Source organism: Ammospiza caudacuta, chromosome 19 (assembly GCF_027887145.1).
Source record: "Ammospiza caudacuta isolate bAmmCau1 chromosome 19, bAmmCau1.pri, whole genome shotgun sequence".
NCBI classification, from domain to species: Eukaryota; Metazoa; Chordata; class Aves; order Passeriformes; family Passerellidae; genus Ammospiza; species Ammospiza caudacuta.
In genome coordinates this window covers 10,780,364-10,795,405 of record NC_080611.1, presented here as the reverse complement: position 1 = coordinate 10,795,405, position 15,042 = coordinate 10,780,364, and the positions used below count along the sequence as shown (strand labels likewise).

The 15,042-nt window shown below is 49.4% G+C and overlaps 1 protein-coding gene across 2 annotated transcripts in view; it reads right to left on the bottom strand.

Moving 5' to 3' along the window:
• The window catches only part of MAP2K6 (mitogen-activated protein kinase kinase 6), a 53,195-nt gene that overhangs the window by 18,346 nt on the left and 19,807 nt on the right, over positions 1–15,042 (bottom strand). For both annotated transcript variants that reach the window (XM_058817121.1, XM_058817120.1), the window contains exons 2-11: positions 12,564–12,630; positions 11,700–11,748; positions 11,268–11,381; positions 9,644–9,763; positions 8,780–8,896; positions 7,681–7,732; positions 5,910–6,037; positions 5,544–5,621; positions 4,059–4,198; positions 909–954 (exon numbers count right to left, since the gene is read on the bottom strand). In XM_058817121.1, coding sequence (XP_058673104.1) covers positions 909–954; positions 4,059–4,198; positions 5,544–5,621; positions 5,910–6,037; positions 7,681–7,732; positions 8,780–8,896; positions 9,644–9,763; positions 11,268–11,381; positions 11,700–11,748; positions 12,564–12,630 — 911 coding nt within the window. The remainder of the gene's footprint in view (positions 1–908; positions 955–4,058; positions 4,199–5,543; positions 5,622–5,909; positions 6,038–7,680; positions 7,733–8,779; positions 8,897–9,643; positions 9,764–11,267; positions 11,382–11,699; positions 11,749–12,563; positions 12,631–15,042) is intronic.

Genomic DNA, 15,042 nt, shown 5'->3' with positions numbered 1-15,042 from the left:
AGGGTGAATGTACATCCCAAAAATTGTGGGGTAGGGAATATGAGTGCCTAAAGAAACCCCTCAGCACTTTCCACCCTTAATCCAGGTGATGTTGGCACTGAGACTGGACAGGGGTGGGAATGCAGGGTCAGGATCTTCAGAAATGACAAATTTAGCCACCTTCAGAAAGCTGTGAATTGTGTGAGAGTAAAAAAGGATTCAATGTCTGCAGGAGTGACGCACCATCTTCCTGAGCTCTCCTGCTTTTTGCCAGCTTTCAGGAGCACCAGAAAGTCATGGGAGAGAGAGAGGACATGAAGCTGTGGAGCCCAAGCAGAAAAATCTGTTCTGGCCAGCCGCAGCCCAGAGCAGTGCCCTGCATTTCCCCTGTCACCAGCCTTTACTGGCATTTTCCTCCTTGGTTACTCCTCAGTTATCCCTCCCAGTAAACAGTCTCTAGGCAGCAGATGAAATTCAATAACTGGAATTATTAGTCACAGACTCATCCCTGTCCCCAACATCCAGGAATTATTCTGTCCAAAAATGCTCGTCTCCAAAGCACCCGGGCAGCAAAACCACTTTGGCCACTGGGTTCCTGCAGCTCCTGGGGACATCTGGGGCACACTGAGGGGTTTGAGTTGATCACACAAAGGATTTGAGCCTCACTAACTGATTTTTCACAGCCTCATTCTTGTCCATGACCCGCTTTAACATGACTTTTCTCCCTTGATTTCCACAAAAGGTGGAAAAGCACCTGGCTGAGATTTCAAAGAGCATCTCTGCTTTGCAGACACCCTCCCAGCGTCACAATTCTCCCATCTGGTATGAAAAAAGAGATGCAAAGCAGCCCCAAACCCCATCACTGTTGGAATCTCTGCCTTCAGCACCTCCTGTGACCCTTTCCACGCTGCTTGATGTGTGACACTCACCATAAGCTCTGGGTATGTTGGCCGTTCTTTGGAATTCTTCTTCAAGCTTTAATTGGGGGTAAAAGAAAAAAGAAAAAAATAGAATTGATGTTCTGTCTGCAATAAAATAACACCATGACCACATTAAGGTTTAAAGACTCTGCAGAGCAAGCTCAGCTACTTCTCCATGCTGAGGAAACCGTTTAGGTGTTGAGGACAGGGACAAGAGCTCAAGGTGCACCGAGAGACCCGGAGCCACCAAAATCACCACTCAAAACACTGATTTATGCTGGCACAACTGGGAGTTTGGGTGCTCTCCAGCAGGCCAGCGGCTCAGGGAAGGATTCAGGCTCTGAGCTGTGCCTGGGAGCAGTGACTGAGTGGCTGCAGAGCACGTGCCCAGCTGTTTATCACTGTGCTGTTATCATCAGGGAATTCTTCTATGGGACATCCTTTTTTTCTCCTCTCCTGCAACAAAATAAGGTTTAAAGACTCTGCAGAGTAAGTTCAGCCCCTCCTCCAAGCTGAGGAAAAATTTAAGTGTTGAGGACAGGGACAGTGCTGGGTGCAAGAGCTCAGCATCCACTGAGACACCTGGAGCCATCAAAACCACCACAAAAACACTGCCTCTTGCTGGCACAACTGGGAGTTTGGGTGCTCTCCACAGGCCAGTGACTCAGGGAGGGATTCAGCCACTGAGTTGTGCCTGGGAGCAGTGACTGAGTGGCTGCAGAGCACGTGCCCAGCTGTTTGTTTATCACCACGCTGTTATCAGCGGGGACGCTTCCATGGGACATCCTTTTCTTCTCCTCTCCTACAACAGATGGCCCTGGAGGGTTGTAGCTGGAAGTTATTTTGGTTTCCCTCAAGCAGAAAATAGCTTTTTAAAAGACAGGACGTAATCTCTACTCACTTCCTGGCAGTGTATTTAGGGGAAAGAAACTTGGAGCAACTTGAAAAGATCTTCGCACACGTACGCGGCGGTGGCGGGGAAAAGGTGTCACACTGAGCAAAACAAAAGTGAGAACCTCTGCTAGGATTTGCTGGGGCCCAGAGGAAGCAGAGGACACACACTGAATAGATATTTCCTGCTTGCTGTGTGTAGAGGGCTCGTGTTTAGTGTCATGTTGTGAATGAACAGAGGAACCCGGGGCCCGTACGTGCCAATATCGCCGGCCCGAAGGTTCGGGATGTGTCACATCCTCCCAGCCAAGACAAGGTGAATTTGAAGGTTAGCTTCGTCCAGATTTGGTGCAATTCTCTTAATTTAGACCCTCCACAAAACCAATTCATGCCCAGGTTACTAACAGCAGGAAATCTGGTGATAAGTTACTGAAATCAATGTGAATTTTCAGGAATGAAAAGTTATATTGGGATGTGATCCTGACTCAGATATCCCAGGGAACTTCCTGCAGTGCCTACAGCTGATCAGACTTCAGGCAGCAGATGGACAGACACAGTCCTAAACCAGGCTTGATACAGAGTGGCTGTGACCTGGTTTGGTGTCAGAAGGAATTCCCAGACCCCGATAACACAAAACTGGTGCAGAGTTCACCATTCCAAGTCCTTTGCACAAAACTGGTGCAAAGTTCACCATTCCAAGTCCAGGCCACTCTCCTGGCAGTCAGGGATCTCCAGTGACCCTGAAGGACAGGATTTGCCAAGACAGGAATCACCAGAGTGGCTGTGGATGTAAATCCCAAAGCAGCCACAGCCTGAACTGCAGGACACAGAGCTTGGAAAAGCAAATCCCCAGAGAGGAGCAGCCTGGCTGGCACAAGCAGGGAAGCAGCAGAGCCAGCAGCACTGTTGGAGGAACAGCAGCTGCTCCAAATCCTCAGCGTGGGCTTGGCAAGAACGGGGGGCACCTTGTGGGAGGATTTTCCAAGGCAGCTCCCCCAGAGCCAGGGCACAGCGGGCATGGCAGGGATTCCCCAGCATGGTGTCACAGACATCTTTCATGGAAAATCCTTTCCTTAGGGTTTTTCCTCCTGAGAAGCTGAAAGGCCTCAGGAACAAAATGTAAACATTGATTATCTGCTGCTGTGGAATGCAACAGGTGCATCTGGGATTGGTCTCATGTGGTTGTTTGTAATTATTGGCCAATCACAGTCAGCTGGCTCAGACAGAGAGTCTGAGTCACAAACCTTTGTTATCATTCCTTTCTATTCTATTCTTAGCCAGCCTTCTGCTGAAATCCTTTCTTCTATTCTTTTAGTATAGTTTTAATGTAATATATACCATAAAATAATAAATCAAGCCTTCTGAAACATGGAGTCAGATCCTCATCTCTTCCCTCACCCTCAGACCCCTGTGAACGCTGTCACAGCGTGGGGCAGGAGCTGAGCAGCTGGACCCAGGGACATGAACACAGGCTGGAACAGGACTCTGAGGAATCCCAACGTGTGTACTGAGAGTCCCCAGGCAGCAGCAGCAGCTGACAGCTCCCTTCTGGGGCACAGCACAGCCCTGCTGCTGGCAGCTCAGGACAGTCTCACATTTCTGTTTGTCCATCTGCCACCCTTTGCGCCAGCCTGGCAGTGGGTGGGTGGCACTGCAGGGCCTGCCTGGAACACCCAGCCCAGGGCAGGGGCTGCTTGAGCCCCCTGTGCAGCGCTGCTCCAGCCCTGTCCTGCAGCACAGCAAACCCTCCTGCTGCTGCCAGGGCAGGGGAAAGCACAGCAGCAGCCCCAGGGCCCCAGGAGAGGGACAGAGACCAGGCAGAGGGGCCAGCATGGGGCAAAACCTGCCCTCAGAGCTGTGTCCCCTGCAGGAACACAGTTTGGGGACATTGGCATGGGGCTGTGCTCAGTTTGGGGAGATTGGGATGGGGCTGTGTGTGCCACACTGTGTTAATTGGGGTTGGGGCTGTGTGTGGCACAGTTTGGGGTCACTGGGCTGTGTGTGGCACCCTGTGCTGCTGGCATGGGTGGAAAGAGCCAGGAGCCTCCTAAACCCCCTGTGCCCCCTCCCAAACCCCCTGTGTCCCTCTTAAACCCCTGTGACCCCTCCTAAACCCCCTGTGTCCCCCCCTGCCCCTCAGACAGACCCCCCAGCCCTGCTGTGTGCCAGGCACGAGGGCACAGGGAAGGTTCTGCCCAGAACAGCTCAGAGCTGCCTGCGAGGGTGAGCAGGGCCAGGGAAAGAGAGGGAGAAGAGGGGAACTTTTACCATTGCGAGGTAAAATCGACGAACTCTGCTGAGAACCTCTCTGCTGGGAGCTGTGGGGAGGGCTCCTCCACCACCTGCTTCAGCTGCTGGAACGGGGTGCCCCAGGAGTCGTAGGGGAAGCGCAGGATGGCCAGCTCGATCTGCAGCACAGAGGGGGCTCAGGAGGGGACAAAGCCCACAGCCATCCAGCCCAGGGGTTTGGGACGGCCCCATCAGGAGGGGACACACCCCACAGCCGCCCACTCCACGGGTTTGGGATGACTCTGATAGGAAGGGGGACACCCCACAGCCACCCACCCACCCCATGGCTTTGGGATGGCCCCATGTCCACCCTGAGTGTGGTTTTGTGGCTCCACACAAATGGGGATGTTCAGCCTGGCGATTCTAGACCCCCCCTCTTGCAATGCCCAAATGGGGATTCCAGAATAGAGGGAGAGGGATTTTTTACATGGGCAGACAGTGATGGAGCAAGGGCGATTGGTTTGGAACTAAAGAAGAGGAGATACATAGATCAGATATTAGGAGGGAATCGTTCCTGTGAGGGTGGTGAGGCACAGGGGGCACAGAGCAGCTGTGGCTGCCCCTGGATCCCTGGAAGTGTCCAAGGCCAGGCTGGACAGGGTTGGAGCAGCCTGGGGTACCAGAAGGTGTTCCTGCCCATGGCAGGGGGTGGAATGGGAAGATTTTTAAGGCCCTTTCCAACCCAAACCATTGTGGGATTCCATGATTTCCTCACCACAGCACATTGCTATCCCCCTCCAGCAAACAGGAGAGGCAGGAGGAGCCCAGGCAGCTCCACAGGCCACCCTGTCACCCCTGCCACAATCCCAGGGAAAAACCAGCCCACCCTGCAGAGGGTAAATCTGGGAGCAGATGGATTCCCCAAACACTGCCTGGGATCCCCCCCTGTCCCTGCTGTCCCGAGGGGGCCTCTGTGGGTGGCTGAGTGCAGGGAGGGCTCTCAGCGCTGGCAGTGCAGGCCGGGCACTCCACCATCCTGCCTTAGCCCATGCTGCCATCTCCCGGCAGCTCCAACCTGCACAGCAGCCACAGCCGACACAGCGGCTCCTCCTCCCTCCCTCCCTCCCTCCCTTCCACCCCGGGGCACCTGCCTGAGCTCCTCCCCTGCCCACCCTGTGCCAGCAGTGCCGCTGTGGGGAGGAGAATGAACCCATGAGCCACACCGAGCACTCCTGGTGGCCCTGGCAGCTACAGGTGACCCAACCATGGTGATCCCCTGGTGACACCCCTCCCCAGGTGACCCCGAGGTGACCCTGCCATGGTGACGCCCAGGTGACCTTTCCGTGGTGATCCCCCCCAGGTGACAGCCCTGGCAGCCCTCAGGTGATACCACCATGGTTATCCCCAGGTGACCCTGCCACGGTGATCCCCAGGTGACCCTGGTGACCCCCAAGTGACCCTGGTGACCCCCAGGTGACCCTGCCATGGTGATGGCAGCCCCAGGTGACCCCCAGGTGGCCGTACCATGGTGATGCCCAGGCTCCAGATGTCAGATTTGACGCTGTATCCCTTCTGGTTCAGCTCGGGGTTGATTCTCTCCGGCTGCCAACAGACACAAAGGGGGGTGAGGAGCAGCAGGGGTGTCCCCAGTGCCCTGCCCATGCCCAGGTGAGCAGGGGATGCCCTCAGTGCCCTGCCCGTGCCCAGGGAGGGTCTCTCAGGGTGCCAGCAGCCCCCTTAGTAGCCCACACAGCCCATGAGCTGTGCACATGGAGTCAGATCCACCATTCCTCCCTGCCATGAGGGTCTCTGAAAACACAACAGGCTCCCCAAAGGAATCCCCAGGGCAGGAGCTGCTGCTCCTTCCCCCCAGGCTCCTGCTGCACTTACAGCCATGTAGGGTTTGCATCCTGCATCCATGGTTTTAGCCACAGAGTCAACCAGGTACCCGCTGATGCCAAAGTCGCACATTTTCACCTGCCCCTGCGTATTGATCAACACGTTAGAGGGCTTTACATCTGCAAGAAGGAACACAGAGCACAGTCACCGTCACCTGGGCGTGCTGGGCCAAGGCACAAGGAACACAGAGCAGCCAAGAGGCACAGGGCAGAAACTCTGCCCCAGCCACAGGAGGAACAGAGCCAGTGCCACTGCCTGCTCCAGCTGAACCCTGCTGCTGCCCAGGCACTCACACACTCCTTCCTCCTCAGGACAAACTGAAGATTACCCTTAAAAATAAAGGTGTCAAACAGCAACTGCAGGTTTGGTTCTGAGTGTGTTCAAGGCAGCTTTGAAACCCTCTAGAAGAGTGTAAGGAGGGGATTTGTGATTTGGTTTGAGGCTGGTTTAGGTGTCAGACTGCTCTGCTGCACTCAGGGAAGCTCAGGCAAGGGGTGAGGATGGGAGGATGAGGCTGGAAGGGAGATCCCTTGTGGAGTTTTATATATAAAACTTACACACTCTATATATATAAAACTTTATATATATTGCTGTATTCTAAAAGCTTAAACTCTAAGTTTCTATTGGAAATCAAACACCCTCTGAAGATTCTTTGCTTCTTTTAATCCCAAGGTTGAGATTAAATGTCCTAGAGGGTATTTCTTGTTTATCAGACGTTTATCAGTTCTTATCTATGTCACAGTCTCACAAACCCTGAGTTCTACAGCACTTCACTCTAAAAAACTAAAAACGGAGCCCCATCTCTCTCTACAAGGCTTTTTAAGGATAAACTGTCCAATTAAGAAATGACACCTCAATTATTTTTACTTTTAACCCAATAACCAACCACCGCTGGCCTGCAATGGGGACCTTTTTATCCAATTACACAAAACCACCCAAACCCGTGGAGGAGGAGGAGAAGGAGAAGGAGAAGGAGAAGGAGGAGAAGGAGAAGGAGAAGGAGAAGGAGAAGGAGAAGGAGAAGGAGAAGGAGAAGAAGAAGAAGAAGAAGAAGAAGAAGAAGAAGAAGAAGAAGGAGAAGAAGAAGAAGAAGAAGAAGAAGGAGAAGAAGGAGAAGAAGGAGAAGAAGAAGGAGAAGAAGGAGAAGAAGGAGAAGAAGGAGGAGGAGGAGAAGAAGGAGGAGAAGAAGAAGGAGCAGCCTCCACCCCAAAACCTCCATCTTCCTTTATATATATTACTATATTCTAAAAGCTTAAACTCTTAATTTTCCACCCTGTGATGGAAATTCTATTCAAACTCCACACCCACAATCCCAGTGCTATAATTTAATTTTGGAAGCTTCTCCAGGGCCTCAGGTCAGTGCAGTTTTCTCTTGGGGGTCAGTGCCTGGCAGCACAGAAAATCTGAAATTCTCATCATCCACCAGGGCTCCAACATCCCCTCCCACTGCACATGAGCACAGAGCCATGGAGCTGGGGGACAAACCTGGGCACAGCCTGCCCCAAAGTCGGGGAAAAAGGCTGAATTTCACCCAGGTGATGAAGCACACCATGGGTTTAGGGTTTAGGGAAACAGCTCTTCCTCCTCCTCCTCTTCAGGAGCAGCAGGCAGATTTTAAGGAGCAAACAGCAGCCATTCCTCTGCCTGGGTTTTGCTGAAGTCAGGAGATGCTGGGGAGCATTTCTGCTGTCAAAAGCTCACTCTGTCTGGGGTGTTTTGGGAGCCCAGGCTGGGAGCAGGGCAGGGTGTGCCTGGCACTCACCTCGGTGGATCACAGAGAGCTTGCTGTGGAGATGTTCTAGTGCTTTTACAATCTGCAACAACAAACCCAGAGTCAGTCACAGCCGGCAGCACCACGAGGAGGAGGAAATGACACCTGGCTTCACCCCCAGACCTGCCAGGAGGGCAGGAAAACCAAATTCCCCATGAGTCCTGCATCCTGCCAGCAGCCTGAGGGTTCGGGGGGTACCCAGGGATCTTCCTGGGGGCCCCAGGACCCTGATGAGAAGGGAAAGGAGCTGCAGGAGCTTCCCCAAACCTCACACTGGTCCAGCTCTCCATCATGTGTGGATGGGCACATTCAGAGCTGCAGGACCCTCCCCACACCTCATACTGGGCACATTTATGGCTTATAAACCATCCAGGAGCTTCAGGAGCTTCCCCAAACCTCAGACTGGGCCAGCTCTCCATCATGTGTGTGGATGAGTACATTTATGGCTTATAAACCTCCATCATGTGTGTGGGTGGGCACATTCATGGATTATAAACCATAAAGGAGCTGCAGGAGCCTCCCCAAACCTCACACTGTGCCAGCTCTCCATCATGTGTGTGGATGGGCACATTTATGGCTTAAAATCCATAAAGGAGCTGCAGGAGCCTCCCCACACCTCACACTGGGCACATTTATGGCTTATGAACCATACAGGAGCTTCAGGAGCCTCCCCAAACCTCACACTGGTCCAGCTCTCCATTATTTGTGTGGATGGGCACATTTATGGATTATAAACCATAAAGGAGCTGCAGGAGCCTCCCCAAACCTCACGCTGGCACAGTTCTCCATCATGTGCATGGATGGGCACATTTATGGATTATAAACCTCCACCATGTGTGTGGGTGGGCACATTCATGGATTATAATCCATAAAGGAGCTGCAAGAGCTTCCCCAAACTCCCACTGGTCCAGCTCTCCATGATGTGCATGGATGGGCACATTTATGCTTATAAATAACATCAGACCAGGCATGGGAATGGCCACATGGGCTGGCACATGGACCAGCCTCCTCCTGGTGCCCACAGAGCCAGGGAGGGCCTGGCTGAGAAGAGAAACCCTTTCCCTGCCCTCCTCCCTCTGCTGCCACTCACAGAGACGGCGATTTTCCCCAGGATGTCCTCGGGGATCGTCAGGCCTTTGTCAATGACGTGTTTGTAGAATTTGTCCAGTGAGGTATCCATCAGCTCCATGCAAATCCACACATCTCCCTGGAGAGCGAAGCAAGCAGACACCCAGAGATTTCAACAAAACATCTTTCCCTTCCCTTTCCTTTCCCTTTCCTTTCCTTGAAATTTCCCTTTCCTTGAAATTTCCTTGAAATTTCCTTTCCTTTCCTTGAAATTTCCTTTCCTTTCCTTGAAATTTCCTTTCCTTGAAATTTCCTTTCCTTGAAATTTCCTTTCCTTGAAATTTCCTTTCCTTTCCTTGAAATTCCCTTGAAATTTCCTTTCCTTTCCTTGGAATTTCCTTTCCTTCCCTTGAAATTTCCTTGAAATTTCCTTGCCTTGAAATTCCCTTCCCCTTCCCTTCCCCCTTTCCCCTTCCCTTTTTTTGTTTTTTTTTTTTTAAACCCATTCAAAGCTGTCCTGGACTTTCTTTTCCCCTGCTCTGGAATTCAGTGCTGTGCACATTCCCTACCATTTAGGGCATCCCCTTCCCAAAGCAGAACCACGGTGATTTAGGAGCCCAGAGAATTATCAGGAACTGAGGCTCCCAATGCCCAGCCAGGGAAAGTTCAGCTCTGCAGAGCTGTGCTTCAAGCTCTTCCATAAATCCTCCTTTTCAGAGCTTTCCACGTGGATGAAACCAAGCCAGGGCAATTTTAACACGATGGGACCAGGCTGTCCCACAGGCACAGTGAGTGACAGGACTAAAACCTCCACGTCCAGGTGCAGATTAAACCCCTGGCACCTGCAGAAGTACAGGAATGGGAACTGAGCCCCAGGAAGCCTCACCTCTCTGAAGAGTGCCCCGTAGAAGGTGACAGTGAAGGGACAATCCACTGTCCTCATGGAGATGTCCAGGTCCATCAGCAGCCTCTTCTGCTCCTGGCTGTTCACCGTGGCTCGGATCCTCTGCAGGACACGGCGGCTCAGGGGCTGCCCCAGGGCCTTGGGCACACCTGGAGCCCCCCAGCACCCCTCGTGCCACCCCTCTGTCACCCCTTTGTCACAGGCACGTCCCCAGCCCAGCACCCACGGGGTGTTCACAAGGATGTTTATGGTTTTGACCTGTCACGTTCACATTTTCTGAAAAATCCCTTCGCCCAGGATTCTTCTCCTGGGAAGCTGAGAAGCCCCAGAGAAAAAGGAGAACAATTCTTTTCAATCTCATTTGCTTCTCCCATGTTTTGCTCCTTTGGAATGTGTTTGGAGATTGTTTACCCACACGTGATTGTTTCAGGGGTTTTTGGTGTGAATTATTTTGACTCTTTGGCCAATCAGGGCCAAGCTGTATCAGGACTCTGGAAAGAGTCACAAGTCTTCATTATTATCTTTTTCGCCTTCTGTAGGTATCCTTTCTGTATTCTTTAGTATAGTTTAGTATACTATTCTTTAATATAATAGAGTATAATAAAATAATAAATTATCCTTCTGAGAACATAAAGTCAGATTCATCATTCCTTCCTGCCACGAGGGTCCCTGCAAATACAATATTGACCCAATCCTTCAATATTTTGTCTTATGGACTCATGCTGCAGTGTGAGCTTTCTTAGCCAATCATGTTATGACACACAAACCTACAGTGCTGCATTCTGAATTCCTTATTCACCTTTGTAGCTATTTTTATTTTTTTCCATATCTAGGATGGTGGGGATGGATGGAGATGAGAGATCTCTGCAGCCAGGTCATGGAACTTGGGGTTTATTGCAAAGGGTCCTGCAGGGAGCTGCCAGCACAGCTCAGAGCAGTAAAGAGAGAGGGAGAGAGAGGTAAAGAGAGTGGTAAAGAGGATGAGAGAGCGAGGTTCCCGTTACAATACAATAAATCTTCTTCTGGTTGTGGAACTTGGAGTTTATTGCAATGGGCCAAGTGCAGGGCCCTGCTGGGAGCTGCCAGCCACAGCTCAGAGCAGTAAAGAGAGAAGACAGGGGGAGAGAGGATGAGAGAGACAGGATGAGAGGGTAAGAGAGTGAGGTTCCTGTTATAATAAAATAAATCTTCTTCTGTGCTGAATATTTTAATTCTCACTAACCAATCTAGTACAAGATACAAATCCTACAGCATTTACATACAGCCTATAAGAATCATTACATTACCACACTGTGTTACATTTTAAACCCTAAAAACTCCTCTTTGGGCCCCTTCTGCCAAGCTGTAGGGTCTGCTCTGACCCTTGGGCCTGTCTGCAAGCAGAGGGTGTTGTTCCATCAAAAGGGGATCACCTTCAGCTGGCCACACCATTGCTTTCCAGTTGTTCAGTAACTGAGGGATCTCAAAGCTTGCTTTCATTTCAATCTCACTTATAGTTCCTATATTCTCAAAATCTTCTGCCAGGCGATCATATTGCTAAGGCTTTCCTGTTTCATCTCCCCCATCACCCCAGCCCCCAGAGGGTCAGATCCCCCAGCTCTGGTACCTTCACTGCCATGATCTGCCCGCTGGGCATGTGCCGCATCTTCTCCACCACGCCGTACGCGCCCCGGCCCAGCTCCGAGATGGGCTCCAGGTCATCGGCCTTCACCTCAAAGTTCTGGGGGACAAATAAAAATATAAATATTTATATATAGATTATATGTTAAAATATATAAATTATGTTAATTATATAGAAATAATATATATAATACATTTAAATATATATTCATATATTTATAAATATATATATTTATAAATAATATGTTTATATATAAATTATATATACATAAAAATATTTTATATTTTTAAATATAAATATATGTTAAAATATATAAATTATAATGTCAATTTCTGCCCTTTCAAGGGGGTTGAAGTGAAGCAATCCCACAAGCAGCCAGCCCAGGATGGTCTCTGGTGCCAGAGGTCTCACTCTTACCTCCTCACCAATAGAGATGCAGGCTTTGGAGTCCAGATCTCTGGGCGGCCTGCACAAAAATAAAATGGAAAATATTTGAAATATTCCCTACAAAAATCAATTTTCCCTCAGTGACTAAATCCAGCCCCCAAACCATCCCCTCACACCTTCCCTGGCTCTGCAGGATCAACAGATTCACAAAGTCACCCCAAAAAAAGGAAAAAAAGTAAACGGAGCTGGCATTTCTCACCCCCAGCCTGGCCCTGCAGGCTCCCACAGGGATTCGCTGTGAAATCAAGGCAAGCACCAAATCCCTGCCAGCTTTAGGAAAAGTGCATTGCGTGGACAGGAGCATCCAAAGGTGCTGGAACCCCTCACCTCAGTCCCACAGCACAGGCTGACCGGCTGAAAACACCCAAACCACACACGTCAAGCAGGCTGGGGATGCACCAAGGGCCCTAAAACCAGAGGGATTCCCACTGCAAGGGTTTAGGAGTTTCATGCCTCGACCAAACGCCTGCTGCTCAAACTGCTGCCAAAGTGCCACACCAGTAAAAACTGGGGGCCCATTCTGGTTTTTAACTTTTTTCTTTTTTTAACATTTTCTTCTGCTCTTTATCTTTTTATCTTTTACTGCCTCATCCAGCAGCACAAGAGACTGAATAATGCGGCTGAGATCTGGGAAATGCAAGGGCTGAGAAATTATCAGACAACACCAGAACGGTTTGGGTTGGAAGGGACCTTAAATATCACTTAATTCCACTCCCTGCCGTGGGTAGGGACAACTTCCACTGTCCCAGGGTGCTCCAAGCTCCATCCAAGTGCTGGAGGGCAGCCGGGCTTTGTGGTTTGCTTTTCATTCTGCCCCAGTGCTTGCAGACTTACGTGGAGCTCGTCTGTGGTTGCTCAAATGCTTCTTTAGGAATTTTCAGCCCAGGGTTTCTCTTCTTGCCTGCAAAACAAGAAAGAGGCAGAGTTAAAGAAAGGCACTTTCTGGTGGTTGTTGTTGTTCGGTGCGATTTGTTTGGGGTTAATTTGCGAAACACAGCTTGTCTGTATTTGCTGAGCTCATTTAAGAGAAATGCCCGGCCAGGCTGGTGGGGCAGACTCAGGGCACAGAGTTCAAACATAAAGTGCCTTTGTTCAGCAGGGTTTCATTAAAACCTGTGAGCTCTGCCTGCCAACATGCCCCAGAAACCAGGCAAGAGCTCTGGCAAAGGCAGGCCAGGAGAACATGCAAAGGGAAAGGTATTTCTGCTCCTGCCCACATAGGAATCCTTCAAACACTTCTCAGATTTTAAAACCATTCCAGATACAGAACTTCAAACCCTGGAAGGATGGAACATCTCCTGAAAACTGCACCTGAAAGTGCAGATTGTGATTCTGTTTAACTGCACCTTTCATCTCCTGATCACTACAGTTATGCAAACCCAGCAAAAATAAAGCAGAATTCGAGTTTGGAGGCTTCAAAGCCATTTGCTTCTATTCACACTGACCAGCCAAGCTTTGCTGAGCTGAGAAACACAAGAAGCTTTTTATGACTGCACAGATCCAGCCCCTGGGAGAAAACAACCTGGACACATCACCCATGGCACCAAACCCCAAGGGAAACATCTGCCTGCTTGCCTGGCTAATAAAATCCCCCCAAAAGGCACAAGCATCTAATTGAGGCCTTCAGCATTTTTAATCTGACATTTTCTATTAATTACTCTGTTTTTTAATACAGGAGCTTTACTCTCGTTTCCCAACTCTCTCTCTCAAACTTCACCTATACTTTGGTCCATCCCCCCCAAAAAAGGCACAAGAATCTAACTGAGGTATTCAGCGTTATTAATCTGACATTTTCTATTAATTACTACAGGAGTTCTATTTTTTACTACAGGAGTTTTAGTCTCTGTTCCCAACTCTCTCAAACTTCACCTATAATTTGGTCCACCCATACACTTCACCTCTAATTTGGTCCATTCCCCCCAAAAAAAGCACAAGCATCTAATTGAGGTATTCAGCATTTTCAATCTAACAATTTCTATGAATTACTCTTTTTTTTAAAGCAGGATTTTCACTCTCTGTTCCCAACCCTCTCTCTCAAACTTCACCTATAACCTGGTCCATCCTCCCCCCAAAAAAGGAACAATTTATTGAGTTATTCAGCATTTTTAATCTAACAATTTCTATCTTTTTTTTTTAAGCAGGATTTTTACTCTGTTCCCAACCCTCTCTCTCAAGCCTCACTTATACATGTCTGAATTTGTTTTTCCTTTTGACACATCAATAGATGCCTGTGCATCCCAGTGCCAGAGGGGATCAAAGGGCAGCACCCAGGATAGAAAATGACCTGTAGGAATCAATTAATCAATTTGGATTAGCATATTTTTTAGAGTTTTAGTTTTTGGGTTGTTTTGTTGCTGTTGTTGTTGTTGTTGGGGATTTTTTGTTTTGATTTTGCTTGGGTTTTTTCAAAGATTTTTTTTTTTTTGTTTGGGTTTGGAGTTTTGGTGGAGGTTTTTTTTCCCAATTTTAGTGGGGTTTTGGTGGTTTTTTAGTATTTTTCTTTCTTCATCTGCTCCAAAAGATGGACAAAATTTGACAAAGTCACTCCAGGATGGGCAGGCTGCAAGAACCCAGCTGACACCTTATGGAAACAGCATTTATTGGAAACCCCTGTGCACACACACTGATTAGAAATCAACAGAGCTGTGAATGCACAGAAGGAAAAAAAATGTGGAAAAAACCCCCAATTCTCTGCTCCCAGAGAAAACTCCCAACTCACACGGGAAAAGCAAAATAAAAGCAGCAAGGTCATGGAGAGCACAAAGAACAGCTCTGAGCTTTCCCAAAGAGTAAAAGCTGGTGTGCAAGGAAGCAAAAACAATTCCAAAAACCAGCAAATTTTTATTCTGTTGAGTTTTCCATTCAGGATGAATGGGACTCTTTGGAATGGGACTCTTTGGGTGGAAAATTTGGGATTTTTTGCCCTTCTTGGGTTGTGCTGGAATTTCGGGGAGCCACGTTGATTTCTAGAGTTCTCTGGTGCTGGCTGCTCCTGTTTCCCTCTCCTGCCCAAGCTGTGCCAGGGGCACCTCAGATCTGTGGGATGTTCAATGGGAGAGCTGTTCTGGATGCTGGCACCTCATCCTAAAAAAGCAATCTCAAAAACACAGGTCTGGCAGTGCAGGAAAACAAAATCCCTGCTCCTCTGGCATTTCCAAGCTGCCACCTCCCTGCATCCGCAAGGAAACGAGACAGGCACAGGAAAAACATCTTCAAACTGATTTTGCATGTGGAAAAGAGACACAAAATCCACCAAATTGCCTATAGAAGAGCTAACTGCTCCTTTTAGGGCTGAACTGTCCCTGTGAACACT